We start from the raw sequence: 20,307 nt of genomic DNA, 5'->3' as shown, positions 1-20,307 counted from the left end.
TGGCAGGTTTGTGACCACCTTTAAAGTCTTCTCTCTGCCTCGTGTAACAAAACCTTCAAGACGAGTACATAGGTAGACAAATGCCCAAGCCATGATTGTGTCTACTGCAGGTGCTGTCTGAAGGCTATGCACTCCACCTGACAGACCTGAAGAGTCCTGGCATGCCGCTGTGCCGGCCTGCCCAGGGCAACGCCCGCATGGTTCTTTCACGCGGCTGCTTTGGGCTGCCAGGCCAGGGTCTCTCTGGTCCCGCAGGAGCTTTGAGGCGGCGCCGCTCGGCCAAACGAACAACCTCGTACCCACTGTCAGCCTCACCGGCATCTCCAGGACCTTCCTGTACCTCGGGGGGAGCTCTCAAAAGTGGCTCCAGCAGCAGCAAGGTGTGAGTGCGCTTCGCCACAGCGAGTGAAACTGCCACCATCACCTCAGCCTCACTTCATCATCCTTGTAGCTTTCAGCTGAACCGCGCCATCAAGGCACCCTGCAGGGAATGCCTCAAGCGAGGACGACAGCTTGTACAAGAGAATGTTACCTTCATCCCCAGGTTCTTTTTGCCACTGCACCATTCTTTTGCCTATCCTGAATGAGCAATGCTTGTAGGACGTGCGACCGCCTTTACAAGATCTTCCCCCGTGCTGGAAAGGAAGAGTTTGCATTTTTAATTACTGCAAAGCAGCGTCTGTGTGGACTGATCCCTGCACCATGCACTGCATCTGATCCAAGCCTTACATGCAAAGCTGGGCTCAAAAGTCTGATGTCTGTTGGAAAGACCTGAGTGCTGGTTTTCACAGCACTGGGAACATGCACGCCTTGCAAGGAATTGGCAGGTCAAGCATCTTTGTTCAACAGGGTCGCTGAAATGGAAACCATGGCTTCAGCAAGTTTCCTTGAAAACCAAGGTGCAAGGGAAAGAGTTGCTTCTGTGGAGAAGTTGTATTAGCACTTGGGTCTTGCAGCACCATCTGTGCTGTGGCTTTAGCTAGGAGCTTTGTTCATGCGTGGAGCTGCAAAGGACACGAGTACAGTGTGGTATATGACAGTTGCACCGCACTGTGACTTCAGTGAAGGAAGCTTTGTCATTTGCAGTGATGGCGATTTGTTCCTGCATCATGTGTTTGTTCGTTGTTGTTTGAGAAGTCACAAGAAGTATGAATGTTTGGGCAACCACAGACCGTCATCGAGATTTCAAGTTAAGTGTGTGATCCAGTTGAAACGCGAGGTTGGGGAGCTAAGGTGCAGTTCATGCCTGACAATGTCATCCTTGCTGGTGCACTGCAAATTCATCAGTTCCTCTCGCATTTCTCTCCATGGCTCAACCTGTTTCGGTGGCGGTGGGCATTGTCATCATTTGTCTGTGGAGTTCAAGGAACACTATTGCCTGTGCCGTATCCCAGACAAGTGTTTGCGTAACACACCTTTTAAACAGGGAAAGAACGAACAAAAGGGAGGGACCCTACCTTCGTTGTCGCCGTAGGTTGTGAAACGACCATCTCGATTTGGATCGACAGGTGCCACAAACAACAATTTGTGCTGCTAGTGCCCTGCTTTGTGCCTCTAGCAGGGGCGATAAACTAACAGTTCAAAGCTAAAGTGATCATTGTTCGTTGTTGCCGGTGTCAGCGTGAGTTGGCACAAACTCTAGTGTGGGAAGGTGCTCGGGTCACAGCACTTGTCTCTCATCGCCAGCCCTTCCCAGTGTGGCTTACATGATGAAAACATGGTTGGATTGTGAGCATGGTTGTTAACCCCTTGAGAGTGATTTTCTTAAGTTGAGAGATGTGCACGTTCAAAGCGTTATATTTTGGTTGGATTCATGTAACGCGCTGAAGTGTTGAAACACTGGTAAAGCAGAGTATACATGTTTAAATGGAGGTGTGAGATATAATGAGAGGTTTCTTTGCATGTTGCTGGCTGCTGCCTGTCATGGAAGGCCTGTCTGTTCTTTGTCGTTACCAGGCATTTGCAGACCTTGGTTTGAGTTGTTCACTGAGAAAGATAGTGTATGGTAGCGTGCTGCGCACATTTGAGAAGGGACTTCAATAAGCAAGAGACAAGGTTAATAAATAAATCATGTCAAGTATCATTGGTAGGATGGCCTAGATGGGCGCTCGGTCACTGGTGACATGACATGGGGCTACGCGCACTAATGGATGATCGATAATCAACAAGGCTTAAGTTAGTTGGATCCCATGAAAGCTTGCAGCTCACTCATATATTTATGCGGCCAGTGCGCACTTATGTAGTGGTCACAAGATACAAAAAAAATGACGCATTATCTTTCAAGGCATTCATTACACCCCCCCCCCCCCCCCCCCCCCCCTTACCTGAGACGTTATCTGTTTGCAAGCCATTTAATATGGAAGTGAGATGGAAGAAGGCACTTCTCTTGGATGTGCCTCATGACCCTTGTTCTGTGTCGTCTTGCTGGCAGACTAAGCGCACACCAATGCTCCAATGTACAAGAAACCTAGTCACCATCATTTTGCTAGCTACATTGCTCTTGAATTCTCAGAAATGGCCTTTATATTTCATTCTTAGCATCTATTGTTGCAGCATAATATGGGCTTTAAGTCTGCAATGTAAGGGATACTTTAAAAGGCATGTAGATAATGCATACATTATAAACATGTTATGTGCATAACATGCCTGAAGGAGCAATGTGTATTTAAACCTAAGCATACACTTCCACTCACTGATTTGGACAAAGCTGTAGTTTCCTCTCAGCTTGAGAGTACACAAAATTTAAAGGAAAAGGTGTCTGCTTAGGAGATTAAAGAAAAATGTATTTTGTTTTTTGGGCCATCTGTATCACAACATCATGGTACTGGTAGTTAATTGCCCTACATGTCTCGGACTGGCTGTTGTAAGGGCACAATACGAAATTCAACAGAATAATTTAATACAGATTGAATGACATTTGATTCGCATGCTTCTCTTCTGTATGCAGCTGTTGTAAAAGGCTTTTATGCTGCAAGTAGCTGCTAACTGTGTTGTTTTCATTTTGTTCTGTTTTTCTATTTTTTTCTGTCGGGGCTATTGAATCAAAAGAACCAATTCTTATCAGGCAGCAGGTCACCTACTTTTTCTTTTCAAATACAGCCTCTATTCAAGCATTCCAAAGAAGCTGCCTTGCCTCTTAAGATAGTTACCACCAATTTAGAAACTGGTAAAGGATCAATACAATTTAAAGCCAACATCTTGCCCGCGACAGTGCTGGAAAGATGTACAAGGGCCAATATTATTTCACTGCTAATGTTACATTTTGCTATCGACTTCTTGCATTTCATTGCATGAGTGTTGAACCATGTGGGCTCAAACAAATGTGTTGTGCGAGCGAGCAAAAGCTTAATCAAAGCCGTATTTATTTTATTTTGTTTTGTGCATACGTGGCTGACTATAGAAGGATGCAATAGAGTATGCTTCTACAATGTTTTTGGGCCGCCATATTCTTGCTAGGGTAGCGATGTCACTACAATAGGTTGTACAGACCATCTCGACAATGGCTTTTTCTGTTCCACTAAGGTTTTGGAGGTACCCTTTAGCTTAGCATAACAGCCCACGTATGGCACTGGGGAAATTCATTTGTTTCCTTGTAGCATTCCTTGAATTTTGTTTGTATGTGTTTTACACCGTGTGTCGCCAAAACTCTGTTTCGTGCCACCTTTTTTTCTTTTTTTTTCCCACAGCTCATGCTCTTTCCAAGGTTGTGAATGGAACTTATGCGTGCCGTTCTTCTCTCTCACAATGCGGGTGTTTATGCGAACAATTTCGTAGCGCATGCGTATGGTACTGGTGTGTCCTTCCATCTCGGACACTAAGGTTTTACTTGTATTCTGACTGCCATGATTATTTTGCAGTGTCTCGAATCACGGCATGCCATCTGTGCAACTCTGCAAGACCACCAGATTGTGTGCAGTACTGAGAGTTCGTTCCTTCCTGTTTATTTGTTACCGCGGCTGAGATCACTTTATTTTACTGCTTTTATATGACTATTGTCAGTATGATTTATGAGTGGCCGGAATCATGTTTCATGGATCATTCAAGAGCTACTTGCGTTATTTAAGAGGCATTATGAATTTTTCTTTCCTATTTTGTTTATCGTGCACTGTCGAAAGATATACTGCATTGTTGAAGAATGAGACATTTTTGCTTATTGGCTGATGTGTTCAAGGTGAATGTGTTCTGTTGGGACCTGCTTGTTTAACTTGGTTATTTGCCCATTTCTTTTCATAATCTGTTAGAAGAGCCTCTTGAAACCTGCAGAAACCACCTACTGCCAGTTGGGAATGCACTAGTCACCCATTTAGCCAATCTGTTATTTTCAACTACGGCCAATCTGTTATTTTCAACTACAGCTCTAATTGAAATGTTGATTTGTGAAGTAAGTATGCTGTTACTGTGCCAACATTCATTAACTTTTTAATTCATGTAATGGAGATTAATAACTCCCTGAAAATAACTCCCTCTGTTTACTACCGCATTAATCTTTCTTGTAATCTCGTTTATTCATTGCGCTACTAAGTTGCTCCATTATAATTACTTTATTTTCTTTATTTCAAGTTTTGTATTTGTTGATTACTGTGGTGTCCACAATTTTGATGGATTTTTCCTTCCTTGTTGGTGCGAGAATGCAAATGGTGCTTTGCAGTGTCATTACTGTAGTGGCAGACAAGTTCAAGAATAGCCTGGCTGTTACAGCAGATGTGATTTCTTCTAGTTCATTCTGCACACTATTGCAAAAACATTATGTGCTGAACTTTGTTTACCAGTTTGTTAACCCTGTCAGTATTGTAATAATTTGTTTTCAGTTTGTTTGTTTTTGCTCCTGATGCTCAAGAAGAAAAGATGTGTTCAGATATAAGCTGCTACTTTTATTTTCCGAAAATATTTTCGGGTGCTAAGTTGAGATTATAACATCTGCCTTACAGGCACCTAAACTGGCATTTTGCAATGCATGCATTCAATTTAGCAGAGTTTACTCAAAGGCTGTTGTATGGAACGAGAGTTTCAGCTAATGATAGTGTCTGTGGCTTGATGGATGAGTTCAAAGGTAGATCACACATTCTGTATTTTAGCATGTAGTAGATCACAGAAGCAGTTCAAAAGCAGATTTGTTTTAGCACATAGCATTTAAACCTTAATCAAGATTTGATGATTGTGCTTGTGTTTAGTTCTTATGCTTTTTATGCAAGCAAATGCTGTCAAAGGTGGTGTGCTAATGTTCCTAACAATGTCCTTTACACATGGCTTCATAGGTAAAGGGAACCAGTGTTTATAACACAGCCACTGTTCTGCAATTCATATTAAGTTATGGCTGATATTGTATTGAGTCTCCATTACAAAAAGGAGTCTGCATTACTGCCACCAGAGCTAGCTAAAATGCAGTCAGTAAACTGCTAGACTTGATGACTGTGTGTCAACAATGTATGGTTTTGGATGGTAGTCCCACAACAGGGGGTTGTCTTGGCACGTATGTTATCGGTATAAAGATAATTGCTTGGAAAATGAAGGACAATGTATATGTCTGTTCCCTTTTGTTGTGGGCATGTAGTGCTTGTGTTGCAAGCTCTATTCAGTATTTTACCTGTAATTTATGCCAGTTTCAAATGTTGCAGATGGATATCTTTGTGGGGATAGTTATTGAAAGCTGCCCATTACTCACTTTCATGTTTACGAACAGAATGTGGTAACCTACTGGGTAAATGGTATGCAAAGTAATATAGCACACTGGTCCTACGTGGCACCAGACTAGATTACGCTACTGTAAGGCACTAATAGTGTGGCACAACTAGCACCAGGCAGAGAATTAGTGCACACAAATCTTCATGGTGCTTCACCAGTATGGTGCAGTGTAGCCTGCGCTGGTAGCCTGTACTTGTACTAGCGCGCTGGTAGGAGCACAAGCCGATCGACACTGTGGCTGCACGAGCATGTAAATGGCTGCGCGCTTTTCAGTACAGATGCCTTGACAGTTGCGTGTCTTGAGCCTTCATTGTGTTTTCCGTGGTTGGGAGGCCACAGTTGCATGTAAGAGGACATTTGAATGCCCTCAGTGTTCGTTTAGACCCCACCTGCTCTTGATGGATGGAGGTGGGAAGCAGCAGAGCTAGGCTCTCAGGCTGGATTCCTCACAAGGTATCTTTCTTTGTTCTGCGTGCTACACTTAGATGTTAGCGTGAAAGTTGTCACTTGTCAATTTGTTAGAGTGAGCAAAGCCTAAAAGCCTGTTGGTCGTCGTTGTCGGTTGTCTTGCACAATGCGGTTTGGTGTAGCATACCATGGTGGCTTACGGGGTAGACATGAACAAATATTTGAAGTGCCCATTCCACTAGTCTAAGGAGAACTTGGCGAGCCTAACAAGTACAGGCAGTTTTCATAATGTGCAGACTTTGGGCCTGAACATGCTGTACTGCTGTGCTGTCTCTACTCAACCATGCCACAAGGCTGTTATGTTTCAAGGCAAGGCATTTATTTACCACACTGTTTACTCTCCACATGATCAGCACAAGAGAACTTTCATTTTCATCAACCTCGAATTGCTTTCCTTCTTTATATATGTTTTGACATTGTATATATTATTTTCGTAGCTTTGTTCGGATAATTTTGTGATGGAAACTATGTTTATGTTCACCAAAAGCTGCTCTCAGTTGGACTGCCTGTGCCTCTAACAATTAGTAGCTCACAGGATGCATAACCTGCAGCCAGTGGCATGTGGCACACTTGGGCTCATACTGTCAAGAACCGAGGACTTACGGACACTAAGTTTACCATTTGTCGCGAAATATTGTTCAGCGCTCATGTGTTCCTCGTCACTGATGGATATGTTTCTGTGTTGGTGCACGTCACTGTTGTGCTCACGCCTGCTGTCCTTTGTACTTATTTTTTTTTTACTGCTCATCCTTTATTTAAGCACAGTTTTTGTAAAATGATCAGCTGCGTAGGGTATCTCTGCCGTGTCACACATGCCAAACATGAATTGCCTTGTACTCAGCTTGCCAAGTATTGCATTCACTGCACAGGTTTGATAACACCTGATGGCCATCCTTGCTCACCGTGCATAGCATAATGTTTGCCTTCAAAGCAGCTGTTCATATTTTGCATCCAAAAGTGAAGCCCAGCAGGAACCTAACTATGCTTGGCAGTTGCCGTGAAATGAAAATTGATACTTAACTTAAAAATACAAAAATTATGAATAAACAGAAGGGTCAAATGTGCATATTTATATGGTATCCTTGCTGCCATGTTTGAAAACAAATTTTTGAGAGAATTATTCAGTGGTCAGTGTACACCTATGCGAAGGTAACCTTCCTATGTCACTACTGAAGATGTAGTTACTATGCTAGCCGACTAAATAGAAGCAAAACAGCCGTTTAAAGGGCTACAACAGAGCAAAAACAACTGGTGCTTCAAACGACACCGAATTATGGAATCGTCCTATTGTGTCTGCTGATCTATTATACTCCTACTTTGTTTGCTGAGGTGCGTTGTTTCTCTTTTTCCCCGAAACGTACGTCACCTGTCCTTTCAGTGGGAAAGAAAAGTTTCAGCCTTAAACGTTCAGTGTGCACTATTTAGTGCTGGGGATATTCCACTGTTGTTGGATCAAAATTGTTGCAGCTGTCCTAGGTTGCTACTCAAGAGCAACACTGTCAATGTTGTATACACACTACTGGCTTCTTAGCCTGCCGCTCCCCTCAGAAACAGCCATGCATCTGTATCCCAAGTTTGCCACACACCGCTGTGTACATTCTTCGACACTGTGCACCACTGATGGAGGACTGTGTCCTGGGGGATTTGCAGAAGAGGAGGACATGTCCCGGTGTATCTCGTGTTTACTGGGTACAGTACACTCCTGGACAGTGCACACATGAGGAGGACTGTGTCCTGGGGTATTTGCAGGAAGAGGAAATGTTCTGGTATATCCCATGTTTACTGGACAGCATACTCTCATGAACATTGTGCAATGCTGATGCAGGACTGTGTCCTGATGGACATGGAGGAGAAGAGGGTATGTCCTTGTGAATCCCATGTTTGCTGGACACCATACACTCATACACTCCTGGACACTGCACACCACTGATCAAGGACTGTGTCCTGGGGGATGATGGGTATACAGGAAAGGAGGGCATGTCCTTGTGTATCCCATGTTTCCCGGACATTGTATATTCCTGGACACTATACCACTGATGGAGGACTGTGTCCGGGGCACATGCAGGATAGCAGGGCATGTTCTCTTGTTTCCCATGTTTGCCAGATAGTGTACACTCCTTGACACTGCGCACAACATGATGAGGATGTGTCGTGTGGACTTGATGGAGAAGGGGACTAGTCCTTGTATACCCCATGTTTTCCAGATACCACACACTGTCCTGGACATTGCGCATCAGAGACAGAGGAATGTGTCCTGGGGGACTTGCAGGAAAAGAGCACATGTCCTTGTTGTTGGCTGTGTATGTTTCGCCCTCCCTCAACGTGCATCACTGTGTATGTATAGATATCAAACTGGAAAAAAGCGCATCCCCTCGCTGCACTTGATGCCACATGGGTGTTTCAGCATTGCACAGTTTGGCTCCCATGTTTCCCACCGTCGCTATAGGCATGATTTGCTGTCAAAATCGGAAAGATGAAAGTTTAATTTTTTATTTACAAAAATAAAAAATGGAAAAAAAAGTTTTCTTTTAGTCTCAAGCAGGCTGCTTGTCTGCAGTGTCTCTCTCTTACCCAGCCTGTTTGCATCCTAGCAATCCTCAAAGGACCAGCCCTGATGTAAAGCTGGTGTAAGTCAACAGATTAGCTTTCAATGACATTAGGCGTGCAGGTTTTACAAGGTAGAGGGCTTTATTTGAGAGGGAAAAGAGCAGAACTGTCAAGTTATCATGGCAATTAACTATAGGTTTTTCTGCACAGTGAGTAATGACGATTCTGAGACATGAAAATTGAGTGGTACAGCTGCACCTTGCACAGCGTTTCTGAAAAATAACGCTCACAACATGATAAAACAAGATGCTTCATGTCTTCAAGCATTTTCTTTAGAGGAGTGCATGTACAATAGAGCATAAAGCACAAAGAGCATGAAAATGGCAAAAAAGTCCTGCAGCGGTGGTGTCGCAGGCAGCTAACCCAGTCGTTGCACACAAATGTCCAGGCATCACACTTAATGAGTTCAACCTCTGTGATTCAGTTGCTCAAATGTGAATTTATTTGTGAATTGTGGGGTTTAACATCCTGAAGCGACACATAGGATAGGCTATGAGGCCTGCCATAGTGGAGGCCTTAAGACTGATTTAGACCGCCTGGGATTATGCAAATACCTGCATCAAGCTGTGGCAAGTTCAATCACTCTAGGACAATACACAATACTTTTATTTGTTAAATGCAAGCTTATGACTGAAAAACAGCTTTTGTGCTGAAGAATTGAGGAGGTGATTAAAGTCCTCACCATTAGACTATACTGAAGAAATTAAATGCTCGGGAACTACGTTTATGGTAGGTTCTTTTAGCCCCTGAAAATCTTCTTCTCCATCAGTCAACTAAATCACCAATCAAGCTTCAATCAAACTATGCCTCCATGCCAAGGTGTCACAGTTTTATGCCTACTTACGATGTCCACCACCAATGATCATGACTGCACAATTTGTACATAATCTGTCTTACATAGCTCTACAGCTGCGCAGAGCTCCAATGAAAATTTCGCTAAGATGACTCTATTAGCAAACAATATTTGATCCATGCTGCTCAGGTTACATAAATTCATCCCATGGATGCACAACGACAATGGCAAATGCATAAAATGTGGGGTTTTTATGTACACACAATATACAAAAATTATGCTTCCTGCAAGCACAAACAGTTCACTGAAGCTCCTTTTCTTTCACAAATGATTTGCGAAAGTGCAGGTAAGAAGTGTCGTGCGAGCGCAGCATAGGATCAGGTGGATCCGTCTCCTGAGGTCGATCATAAATTGTGGAGATGAAAGCTTCACCTCGGCGGCGCTTACGCTTCTTTTTTTGAAACGTCCGTGCCAGCTTCTCGCCTCTGTAACTGGAAGACAAATGCAACAGTTGCAATGTAAGGTAACGCTTCAACACGAAACTCCCACAGTCAAAAGGTAAATACTAATTTGATATAAAGAACACAGGTATAAACTGAAAGCATGATTTTAGACTGCGATTTCATTGTTCCTTTTTAAAAGGAAAGCTATTTTCCATCGTAACTTGTTTCCATTTTCAACCCAATGCCACTCTTGCAGCAAGAAGCTAAATGCAAGAATATGTCTGGTTGTTGGTCTCCCTCCTTTTTTTTTGACATCTTTTTTTGAAGCTGTGCATCGTCTGCAGATGAACCCTGTATTAATGGCACGAAATTGACATTCACACACACAAAAAAAGATTTTTTGTAGACATCTTCACTGATAGCACAAGTTCATTTCATTTAAATGAAATCGAAAGAAAACAAAAATGGAAATCCCACTAACCCAAATCCAGACCTGTCCCAGGGGTGTTGTCCAGCGTCATCAATGGGGACGGCTATGCCCTCCTTCGTGCGGCCGACACCTTCACCTTCACTCCAGCCTTGCTCTTTAAGGATACGGCTTCCGAAGCCCTAACCACAAGAAGTAAATGATGAAAGAAATTTGCATGCAACAATGTTGAACGCACTTTCAGCAAATGGTTTCTAAAAGAAGCTATAAAACACTCAGAAGCTCAACCTAACAATTTCTGAAGCTGGTTTCCAGCATTTTCTTTGCGTTCAATAACTCACTCAATGAAAAAGAAATTTGTAAAGTTGGCTTCCATATTTTCAATGTGTCTAATAGGCTACCATTAAAGTTTTTAAACCTTGATCACCGGCTCCTAATGAAGGAAATGTGCATGGTACAGGCAGTATGATGGTAAAAGGCAAGATGTTTGCAGAACAGAGTATGAATATTTCCAATGTTTTTTATTTGGTACATCAGTGGTTAGTAATAGTTTGGCTGGCTGGTCTGCAAAACACACCAGGCTCCTAGTCCTGCAGGTCTTCAGTTAAAATCGCCACTTGCAAGTCACTTTTGTTCAACTATGTATGACACCGTGAGTATAGACAGATCTCAAGTTTAATTGCACTGTTTGCTTTGATTTCAACAAGCTCACTCCTTAAACCTGCAATCTGCAGTCTTAAAACACTTTATTCTTCACACATAAGGCAGCCCAATAAGGCATCAGGAACACACTGCACTTGAGACAGGTAACTTAGCGATGAAAGGATTGGAATGAACAAATTGCACTTACCTTTGTATGCTTCTCAAAGGTTGCCAGCCTGTTCTCATCATCCATCTGTTCACCGGTTTCCCTCAGCCTTTTGAAGTGCAGCATGGACATATAGTCTCTAGCATCCTTGTCACCAGATTCTGAAAGCAAGTTTGACGGATGTGGTGAGGGCATCTGTCATGCTAGCTTAATTACAAAGAATAACAAACACTTCAAAGCAGCAGTGCCTTCAGGAGAGTTATCAAATCGTAGCCCTGAGAACAAAAATTACCTTGTTTTCTCCTTAGGTGAATAGAGCTGCAAATCATGAGTGAGCAGTGATGCATAACAATTCTGCTTTAGCATGTTTCTCCTCTATCACATTTTAAATTGTTGAGCATGAAACAGACCCCGTAATCATCACAAACTAAGATGTACAGCAGTCTAATACAAAACTCGAGCGCTGAGGAATGAAAATGTAGTAAGATGCCAACAAAATACTCTACTCCTTTCTAAGCGTGACCTCAAGAAGACATGGAATGCACCTGGACGGAAGACTGTTTACCTTGTGCGACAAACTAAGGTAAATTCTGACTGCATTCGTCATGCACCATCAAAGATGCAAGGCAAATACAGCAGACAAAGGCACAGTTCTAAGTGAGAATTATTCTATGCCTCATGCATTTTAACTGGTCTACTGTCTGTGTTCAAACACGACCTCACAGTATGATCCCCAGATGCTTTGTCTTTCAAGACAGGTATTTTCATTAGTGTACTTCAGTACAGCGAAAATTGGCAGACCCCTTGCTGCTCCACATTAATCGGGAAATGGTTTGGTACAGAACAATGGCCACAGCCAGGGGTGGATATATGGGTCACTCTTGGAGGGGGCAGTCCAATTTGAAACATGTATTTCTGGAACTCCTTCCTTTTAGAAAAAACAAGGTTCAGCGTGGTTTCTGATGTACAGTTTCATGCTAGCCACCCTCATTCTCTTTCGTCTTGGATCTGCCCCTGATCACAGCATAAAAGGATGTGGAAAGACAAGAAATCAACAACACAACCACTGAGTTTGACAGGCTAAAGAAACACTAATATAGTGTATGTACATAAAATCATTAGCGAGCATCTAGGATGTTGTTGTGAATATTATGGTTGTCTCAGTACACACAGCGAAGAGTTCCAGAGAGATATCAGCTGTTCGTACGTAAGTTCACAATCGCTAGGAATTGCGATCATTGCAAAAGTTTTCTGTCTGCTGCACTCATTATAAAATAAATTTCACTTCTGAATCACTCGCAACCATGCAGCTTGTTTTAAATGACTCACAGCCATGGCAATGACAAGTCCGCTTTTGATCAGCTTGTAGCATTTATCCCAGTCTGGGGCATAATTTGACATGCTCTTCAATAAACCACATATTTGCAAGTGAGCGCTGGTGGTCTCTGTGTTCATGTGCACTGTAGTTTCAGATTGTGAAGGACCAACAAGCCCAGACAACCATTTTAGCCCAGAACCAAACCAAAAGTTGGTGGCAACATCTCGGTAGAAACCTCAGAACCTAAGGTAGCGTTACCCCATAACAGACGAAGGAAGCCACCACTCCTCACCGTTAGCTCACGTTCCATGTGTCACTCTCAGTAACACAGAACCTGCTATGTATGCCACTATGGATGAGGGTGGCACTGGTGAACACTCTCAAGGTTAGGTATGATGCAGCATAAATATCCCCGAAAGCATAAGACTGCACAACTGCCACCATACCTCAGTTGGTAAAGCACCAAACGACAAATTCTTAGATGGTGTGTTTGGATCTCACCCCCGTCGTGGTTTTTCTTCTACGTTCTAATCAATTACCTTTCAACAATAAAACAATTACACTATCAATTTCCCATTGATCGACACCACAAATGAAAATAATTTTTAAAAAGCGAAACATCCCAATATGCTCTATGATTTCGGTCACTCCTGGCTTCCTCCATATGTTTGTCATAACGAGCCCCTCATTTCCGTTCTCTTGTCTGCTCAAGCCATAACAGAGTTAGTCATGGTATGACTTCACTGTGCAATACCATATGTAATTGCAAATCTACAGGGTATTGCCATTCAAAAATGAAAACAAATAAGAAAAGCCACTCACTGAAGGCATGCTCTATGGACTGGAGCAAACCTTTATAGAGTGGGCCAATTAACTGTAGGCTTCAGTGAATTGGACATAAAGCATACTGAAAGATTTCTCCTAAACTATGTGAATACAAAAGAGGAAAACCACAAATCCTGCGCAATTGATCTTAGCTCAGTGGATTGCTGCACTCTTGTTAAGGAAACGTGTAGAAAAAAAAAGGGTTGTGAAGTCGCTTAGAGCACTGCACTCAGGGCTGACATAAGGACATCAGATCTTGTCATAAATGCTTTAAAAGCTGCAGATGATCAGTAAAATACTCCTTCAGAGCATACATACCAGGGTTATAATAGATGCTCATGTCAACATCCCAGTCATCTGATGTCTTTGCATCAAAATCACCCTCCACTTCATCCCAAAACTGTGCATCAGTATAGAAGACAAGCCCTGATCCACCTTTCTCCCACTGAACCTCGAGCTCTTCTTCAAAAAGTCGCTCCCGTGTTCGTTCTTGAGACGTCACATCATTGTGTAGAGCTTCGTGACGGTCCCACTCCTCACACTCTTCATCGTCCTGAAAGTTCAGAAACATTGGATGAGGACTGACCTCCTTTGCCGGCTAATAAAATGCTAAGGCTTCCTAACGAGTGGCCATACAAAAGAATCATCCTAGCTGCCAAATTCCAAGACGTGTATCAATCCAAGAATGCACTGTTGCATGCACTATCTACAAAATTTTTCTCCATTTAAACGATGCATCCTGAATTTGTTGCTCCGTGTAAGAAGTTAATTAACAAGAGATAGCAACCTTATTTTTCTTACATTACTGGTGAAGCGAAACAGCCCAGAGCAAGCAAAGGCAATTTACCGCGGCCAAACACTTCCATCCCTGTTCATCCATCCGACCAAGGCCAGGAAATTGAGAGCATCCGAAATTAAATATAAGCATGCTAACTAACAACCAAATCGTAAAATACTGTGAGCAGATGCAAGTTATTACACTGTTGTTTGTAAATGGCACAAAAATGCTGCTGTATACTTACGCTCTCCTCTTTGTCCTTCTGTGTGTCGGAAGAGTGTCGCTCTCCTTCAACATCTCGCGAAGCGGCAGCGTCAGCTTTCGAAAGCGTCTTGGAAGCAACGCCGGAGATCACAGCGCCAGTTGCAGTCCGGACGAGTGGCTCGTCTGAACGTTCGCCACCATGTAGCACCTTCGCATAGACTTCACAACCTTTCATGCCTCGCGCGGTATCTCCGTAATTGAAAGGTACACTTCCATACAAACCACGCGATCTCGATCGTGGAAAAACGAGTCCGAGTTTCTTGATCAGGTACGGCGGGAACTTGCAGGCTTGAATTAGGCCGAGGAACACTTTCGTCGGCGTGCCTACGTTTCCATTCGGCATCACCGCCGGCGGACGAAGTTCGATGAGCGTCTTCAAGTCAGACTCGTTCAACACGGCACCCTCCTCAGCTCTGAGTGCCTTTTGCTCGCCTCGCGTAAGGTACGAAGGCGTCTGGGGTTCTTCACTGCTTCGCACACGGACTTTCCTGATGAAACATCTAGTCGGCAGCGACTGTCCGTCACGCCCGATCCAGTGCTTCTTGTCGTACATTCGGAAAAGCTCGTTCACGCGGTCGGCTAGCACGCGAACAACGCAGCAAGTCGTCGTCTTACGCGTTGAAGAGGAGCTGCCGTCATCCTTGCGAGATGGGTCCGTGTTAGCAGCGGTGTGAGCATCCGTCGTCGGTACCTTCCTTTGCTGGACTTCAGGTCGGTGTCTGAAGTGGAAGCAGTCAAAGCCTGACGTCTCAATAAACTCGGAGAAGAAGTTGCGCAGGTCCGCCGAGCGATATGACTTGGGAATATTGTTGACGATCACATACACCACAGTTTCAGTTCGATCCATGGTCCGATCAGTCTGATCATTCGTAGTTGCAACGCCACTGGCAGCCGCCATATTTGTCAACAGAGTAACTTCTCGCGCGCCCTTGCGGATAATGGTTGTTCATACCTTGTTCAGGAAACTAAAGGTCTAGAAGTCAATAAGCGTTTCCCATGAAAATAACATTCAATTATTATCTCTACAAAATATATACTTGCAAAAGTTTTTAAGGCTTATTACCTTTCACGTCTTCGGCGCGTTGCCCGTTCGCAACCAAAACTGGCCGGCAGCCGGAATGCCGTACCGGCCGTACGATGGGAGCGAGAGGTAAGAGCGGGAATGAATGAATGAATGAATGAATGAATGAATGAATGAATGAGATGCAGTCGAGCCCACTTATAATGAACCTGACGGACGCGCGGACTGAGTTCGTTGTATCCGATGTTCGTAGTAAATGGACTTATAATTTTATAGCCAGCATTTCTGGCTAAACTGGCGTTGATTGCTTACAACAGTTCTTTATACGCGTCGGAACACGGCGCTTTTTAAGCCTTTAAGAGTGGTCATATACTTTGTTCCTCGCCGAGGTCGTAAGTGCAAACAGTAATTAGGCTGCTTTAAGAACAGGATATAACTAATCGTCGCTAAAACGTTTACGGCAACTAGTGGGACACTGGCCTCATATTCTCTGCAGTCGGGCAGCACTCGTGTTTCGAGTACAATGTTCCGTCAGTGCATGACTTTGCGATGCCCGCGCCATGATCGGCACTAACGAAGCCACCTCACGCTAAATGTCCGGCCATCTATGCGTCAACACGTTGCTACAAATCCACATGCTTCAAATTTCGCGGATGTTCAACAGTGTTCTCAGTCGCTATAACTGCCCCATAAAGCATGCTTTACGGAAGCAATCCCTGGTGCGCACTCCGCATGTCAGTCTCATCAAGATTATCTTAGTCATTTTCACAGCAGCGAAAAAAAGATATCCGAACCGGAATACCGGCATCTAGCGTATGAATTGCTATCAGCATGAGCTGGATGATGAACCGATAATAGGACATCTGGAGCGCGTGAATGACACCATCTCCGGTGGCTCGACCTTGCACTTGGCATTTGGTGACGAGAAGAACGTTGTCAACAGCTAGAGCAGGCAATATGTAGTGCTATGCAACGGCATCACGCACGCGTTGGAGCTCATATTCTTTTCGCTATATCATGGTCGAGCTCAACAAGCCACTCAGCGAGGAAATAGCTTCCGCAATACCCATATTGCGCCATTGAGCATTACGCTTGGCTGCACGCTCGTCGCATGAAAACAGTCACGAGTTATCCAGGCCTTTATTGTGTTCGGCCTGTAGCGTACGAAAACGTAGCTCCCAAAGCATCGCAGTGTACCAGACTTGTCGATGGTGAAGGGCATGCGTTTTCGGCGTTCTTTTCGGAGGATGGTGTCACGGGCGCCCGAAGACGCTCTTCCATCTGCGCGCTTACCGGAAGCTTAAGTTTTTCGACTATGGAGCCTAGCGCCTCTGCCTTTTTCATGACGCGACTGCGCATGCGCCCATCCCCTGGCGGCGGTGTATCGAAACATATTGGAAGGGTCGCGTGCTCCACTCGAGACCGGCCGTGCAAGTGTAAACAAACCGGCTTCCTATACGCGGGGTGCGTTGCTGCAGCCGTCAGGCGTTCAGCGCGACGCATTTGGCGATACCTACGAAATATGTTGCATACGGCTGCAATGCCCAATATGTAAAGGGAAGCAAACTCGGGATTTTTTCGCTTTCCGAGCGCTTCCCGGGACAGCCTTCGACGCGAAGCGTGCATAAAAGCAGTTCGCCGGCTCGACGATCGTGGCCTCCCTTGGGCACCGTCAAGCACGTCAAGACTGTGCGGGAATCACTTTGTGACAGATACGGACGAGGTACTGTGTTTAAATACGTGTGCAGTCTATCACGAAGTGTTTTATTCATGGGCAGGAAGGCCTCGAATGTCACTGCGGCACCCAGACTTCGTTCCAACGCTTTTTGCTTTCTCAAGCAAGAAGGCCAAAAGGGCAAGTGCTGTGAGCCGCTTTCAACGCGCGATGGAGCGGGCAACGAAAAAGAAGCTACGAGAGCATTCATGCATGGTGCTAAAATTTTGTCGTAGTCTCCTATGGAAATTCCCTTGTTTATGCCACTATACCTTGGCCAATCCCCCCGTGTGGGTATGTGCCATGTATTAAGAGGCACAAGAAGAAGGTGCGTTATGCGTGTGTTCGAATCATATCCATGATGAAGAGCTCTGCGTGGTATCACCGCAATGGATCAATGTGCGCCTCTCGCGCTCGTCTTTATGGACGCGCATGCTTGTTTAACCGATGCAGCGGTGTGCTGTGGGAAAATACAGTGAAATGCTAGCAGAGCTGCTTTGTTGCGAGTACGCTTGTGCTTTTATAGCTCGTGTAGGTATTCTGCAGCGCTTGAGCACAACGATTGCTTGTGAAAACTGTTGTCCCCAGTCGTTTTCTGTGCTACGGCGTGCACGATGTAGTATCCACCTTTCATGAATGGCAGGCATATACAGCGGAAAACGTCAACCTCACTGATCGGGGATATTTGATTGAACATTATGTTCCGAATGTAGCCTTCATCTTTGAAGCGGCGGCCCTTGTTCAGCTGGCGATCGCATCGCATGCCTGATGATCGGAGATACTGAAGCATTTGCTCTTTGGTGGGCACTGCAGCCTGCCTCGGACTTCGCACCCAGCCATCAGTCAATCCTAGAAATCCTCCAGGTACCAGGTGCTGCCCAGGACACGCCATCGTCGACAGATTCCAACAAAACGTGCTCCGCAGTGGCACTCAGTCCGGCCGGATTGGGCGCGCAGTACCCTACCAGTGAGCTCCCAGCGTTGTACGCGAGGTGGCAGCACAGGAAAATGAAAAGGCTGCGGCACTGCCACGGTTGTTCGTTGCATCTGTGACGCAGTCCCATTGCTCTAATGCATATTTTGGCTAGAGAAGGCAATATGTGGTGCGTTGCTTTCCAGTCTTGCGACTGCGAGTCGCAAGACTGGAAAGTCGAGCATCGTGCGCCGCGGGTGACGAATTAACTGCGCTGCTCGTTGATGTCCTAGTCGTCGATAAGCCTAACCGATTTCACATCAGTGCCGCAGCTGAGGGCGCTTTGGAACTGGCCAGCGCTGTAATAAAGGCGCTACTCTCGTCACCCCTTTAGGGCCCATTCACACTTGAGAGTCGCAGAGGTAGCGCGACCGTTTTGGTCGAAATGTGACAGTCGCAAACGGTCGCGTTGGTCAAAAAGCGACAGTCGCGGGCCGGTCGCTCGCTGCTCGATTTTGCAGCCTCGCGACTGCGAGTCGCAAACCGCTGAACCAATCAGCGAGCGATCCGACCTTTCGGCAACGACGCCGCTCGCGGGTGCGCCGAGCTGCCGTATTCGTCACTAAGCCTAGCCGGTTTCACATCGATGCCGCAGCTGAGGGCGTTTCGGAACTGACCAGCGCTGTAACCAAGATGCTACTTTCGTTACGGATTTATTGTGAACCCCGTCTCATGATAATATAAAAATATGCTCGATTTCCGCGACGCCTTCAGGAGCGGAGAAACAGACGCCAGGCGATCGAGCCGCTTTGGGCAACAGCAGCAAAGCGGCTATGAGAAGAAATTTGCTTGTATCCAGCAGCTCGGTATTGGCCAACGACCTTCAAAACTGATTCATTTTTGAATTTCGACTTCCCAGAGCATGGTATGAACGCGAACAAACAACATACTAGCGCATTTTTCTGATACTAGCGGCCGGCATCCAGGCTGGCTGGCAGGCAGGCGCTTGTCCGGCCGCGGTGCACATTGACGCTATATCTTCCTCTTCGCTCAGGTCGTCGCAGCACATTGCTAATATCGAGTGACCAGAGCACTTTCGAGGGCCAAGCGCGAGCGCAGGAGACGCGGCCAAAGCAGACGAAACTCTCGAAAGCGCGCGAACGGCGTCATTCCCAAGAGTTCTCATTTCAAACGAGAATCGAACGAGAAGGCGACCCGCAAGTCGCGAGATGGCGACCCGCATGTCGCTTTTGAAAGTGTGAACATCGGTGTTGTCGAACTGCGGTGTAGTCGCAGGCGACTACACCGCCAGGCGAACCGCGCTGGGCAGCAGCAGCAAAGCGGCCAAGGGAAGAAATGTATCGCCTCCTCATGGGAAGGAGCTCTATCCAGCTCTAGCTTAGGCGAACAGCCGCTCGGGTTTGCAGGATAGCAGAAGCTATCCTGGGCTGAGGACCCCGCCCACGAGAATAGGAATTTCTAAAGTTCTCCTCCTCCTCCTCCTCCTCCTGCTCCTCCTCCAGATTTTACAGGAAGAAATAGGTTGTCACGACGCATGGACTCCTATTGAGAGCGCCACATGAAGGTTGCGAATATTCTGTGTATTATCTGCGTCTCCTCCCTCGCATAGTGCAGAACTTGCAGGACGCAAACTTTGCAAACAAGAAGATGCTACAGACATGTGCCCGAGCGAACACTGAGAGTTCTCGACCCATCCAAGCTTGGGTTTGCCGCCTCATACACGTGATTTATGAATCCCAGTAGGCTCGATCCACTGTTGCGAACCTGGTGCAGAGGAACCCCTATTGGTACTGAAAGGCTACCAAGTCCCAGCTTATGCAACCAAAATGACTTTGTTTTGTACCGCAATGACCCAACCAAAATGCTTATAGATTTATCTAAATGAGCAGCCGCACCTGCTACTTCGCAATTTTTTTTTTCAATCGAAAGTAAGGCCTCAAGTATGGCTTCTCTCGTAGCGTATTGCTGGGCCATTTATGCATACAGTGTAATGAGACAAGCTCTAGCGTGTAAAGGCAATAGGTGGGGAACACTTATTTTTGGTAGAGACCTCCTCTCCTTGCAGGCGGAGGTAGGATGTAAGAATACTTGCCGCCTTTTGGAGCCTCGCTCGAGCGTGTGGGCGCGTAACTCCTGATGCCCAGATATAGATGTCGGACGTCCGCATGTATGAGAGCTATAGGCAGATTGTGATAGTATGTAATCAAGGCCGACAAGTGCAAGAT

At 45.4% G+C, this 20,307-nt stretch overlaps 2 protein-coding genes across 3 annotated transcripts in view; one reads left to right on the top strand and one right to left on the bottom strand.

The window, feature by feature from the left end:
• The window catches only part of rdgB (retinal degeneration B), a 56,364-nt gene extending 47,717 nt beyond the window's left edge, over window positions 1-8,647 (top strand). For both annotated transcript variants that reach the window (XM_077654097.1, XM_077654096.1), the window contains one exon: window positions 111-8,647. In XM_077654097.1, coding sequence (XP_077510223.1) covers window positions 111-386 — 276 coding nt within the window. In that variant the 3' untranslated portion in view covers window positions 387-8,647. The remainder of the gene's footprint in view (window positions 1-110) is intronic.
• A 172-nt stretch (window positions 8,648-8,819) lies between these two features.
• Window positions 8,820-15,335, bottom strand: LOC144121127 (G patch domain-containing protein 3-like). Its single transcript, XM_077654098.1, has 5 exons — window positions 14,394-15,335; window positions 13,690-13,924; window positions 11,271-11,389; window positions 10,475-10,602; window positions 8,820-10,041 (listed from the first exon to the last, which is right to left on the bottom strand). The coding sequence occupies exons 1-5, from the start codon at window positions 15,309-15,311 to the stop codon at window positions 9,852-9,854; spliced, it is 1,590 nt and encodes a 529-aa protein (XP_077510224.1). The 5' UTR covers window positions 15,312-15,335; the 3' UTR covers window positions 8,820-9,851.
• Between the last annotated feature and the right edge of the window lie 4,972 nt (window positions 15,336-20,307).

Source organism: Amblyomma americanum, chromosome 2, assembly GCF_052857255.1.
Source record: "Amblyomma americanum isolate KBUSLIRL-KWMA chromosome 2, ASM5285725v1, whole genome shotgun sequence".
NCBI classification, from domain to species: Eukaryota; Metazoa; Arthropoda; class Arachnida; order Ixodida; family Ixodidae; genus Amblyomma; species Amblyomma americanum.
The sequence above is the reverse complement of the archived record's forward strand: the minus strand, read 5'-3'. Positions and strand labels throughout refer to the sequence as shown.

Coding starts and splice junctions, on each gene's coding strand:
- LOC144121127 (XM_077654098.1), bottom strand. CDS start 15,311: ATGGCGGCTGCCAGTGGCGTTGCAACTACGAATGATCAGACTGATCGG. Junction 11,390..13,689: donor GAGCATCTATTATAACCCTG/GTATGTATGCTC, acceptor ACTTGCTTTCAG/AATCTGGTGACAAGGATGCT. Junction 10,042..10,474: donor TGGGACAGGTCTGGATTTGG/GTTAGTGGGATT, acceptor TTTGTCTTCCAG/TTACAGAGGCGAGAAGCTGG.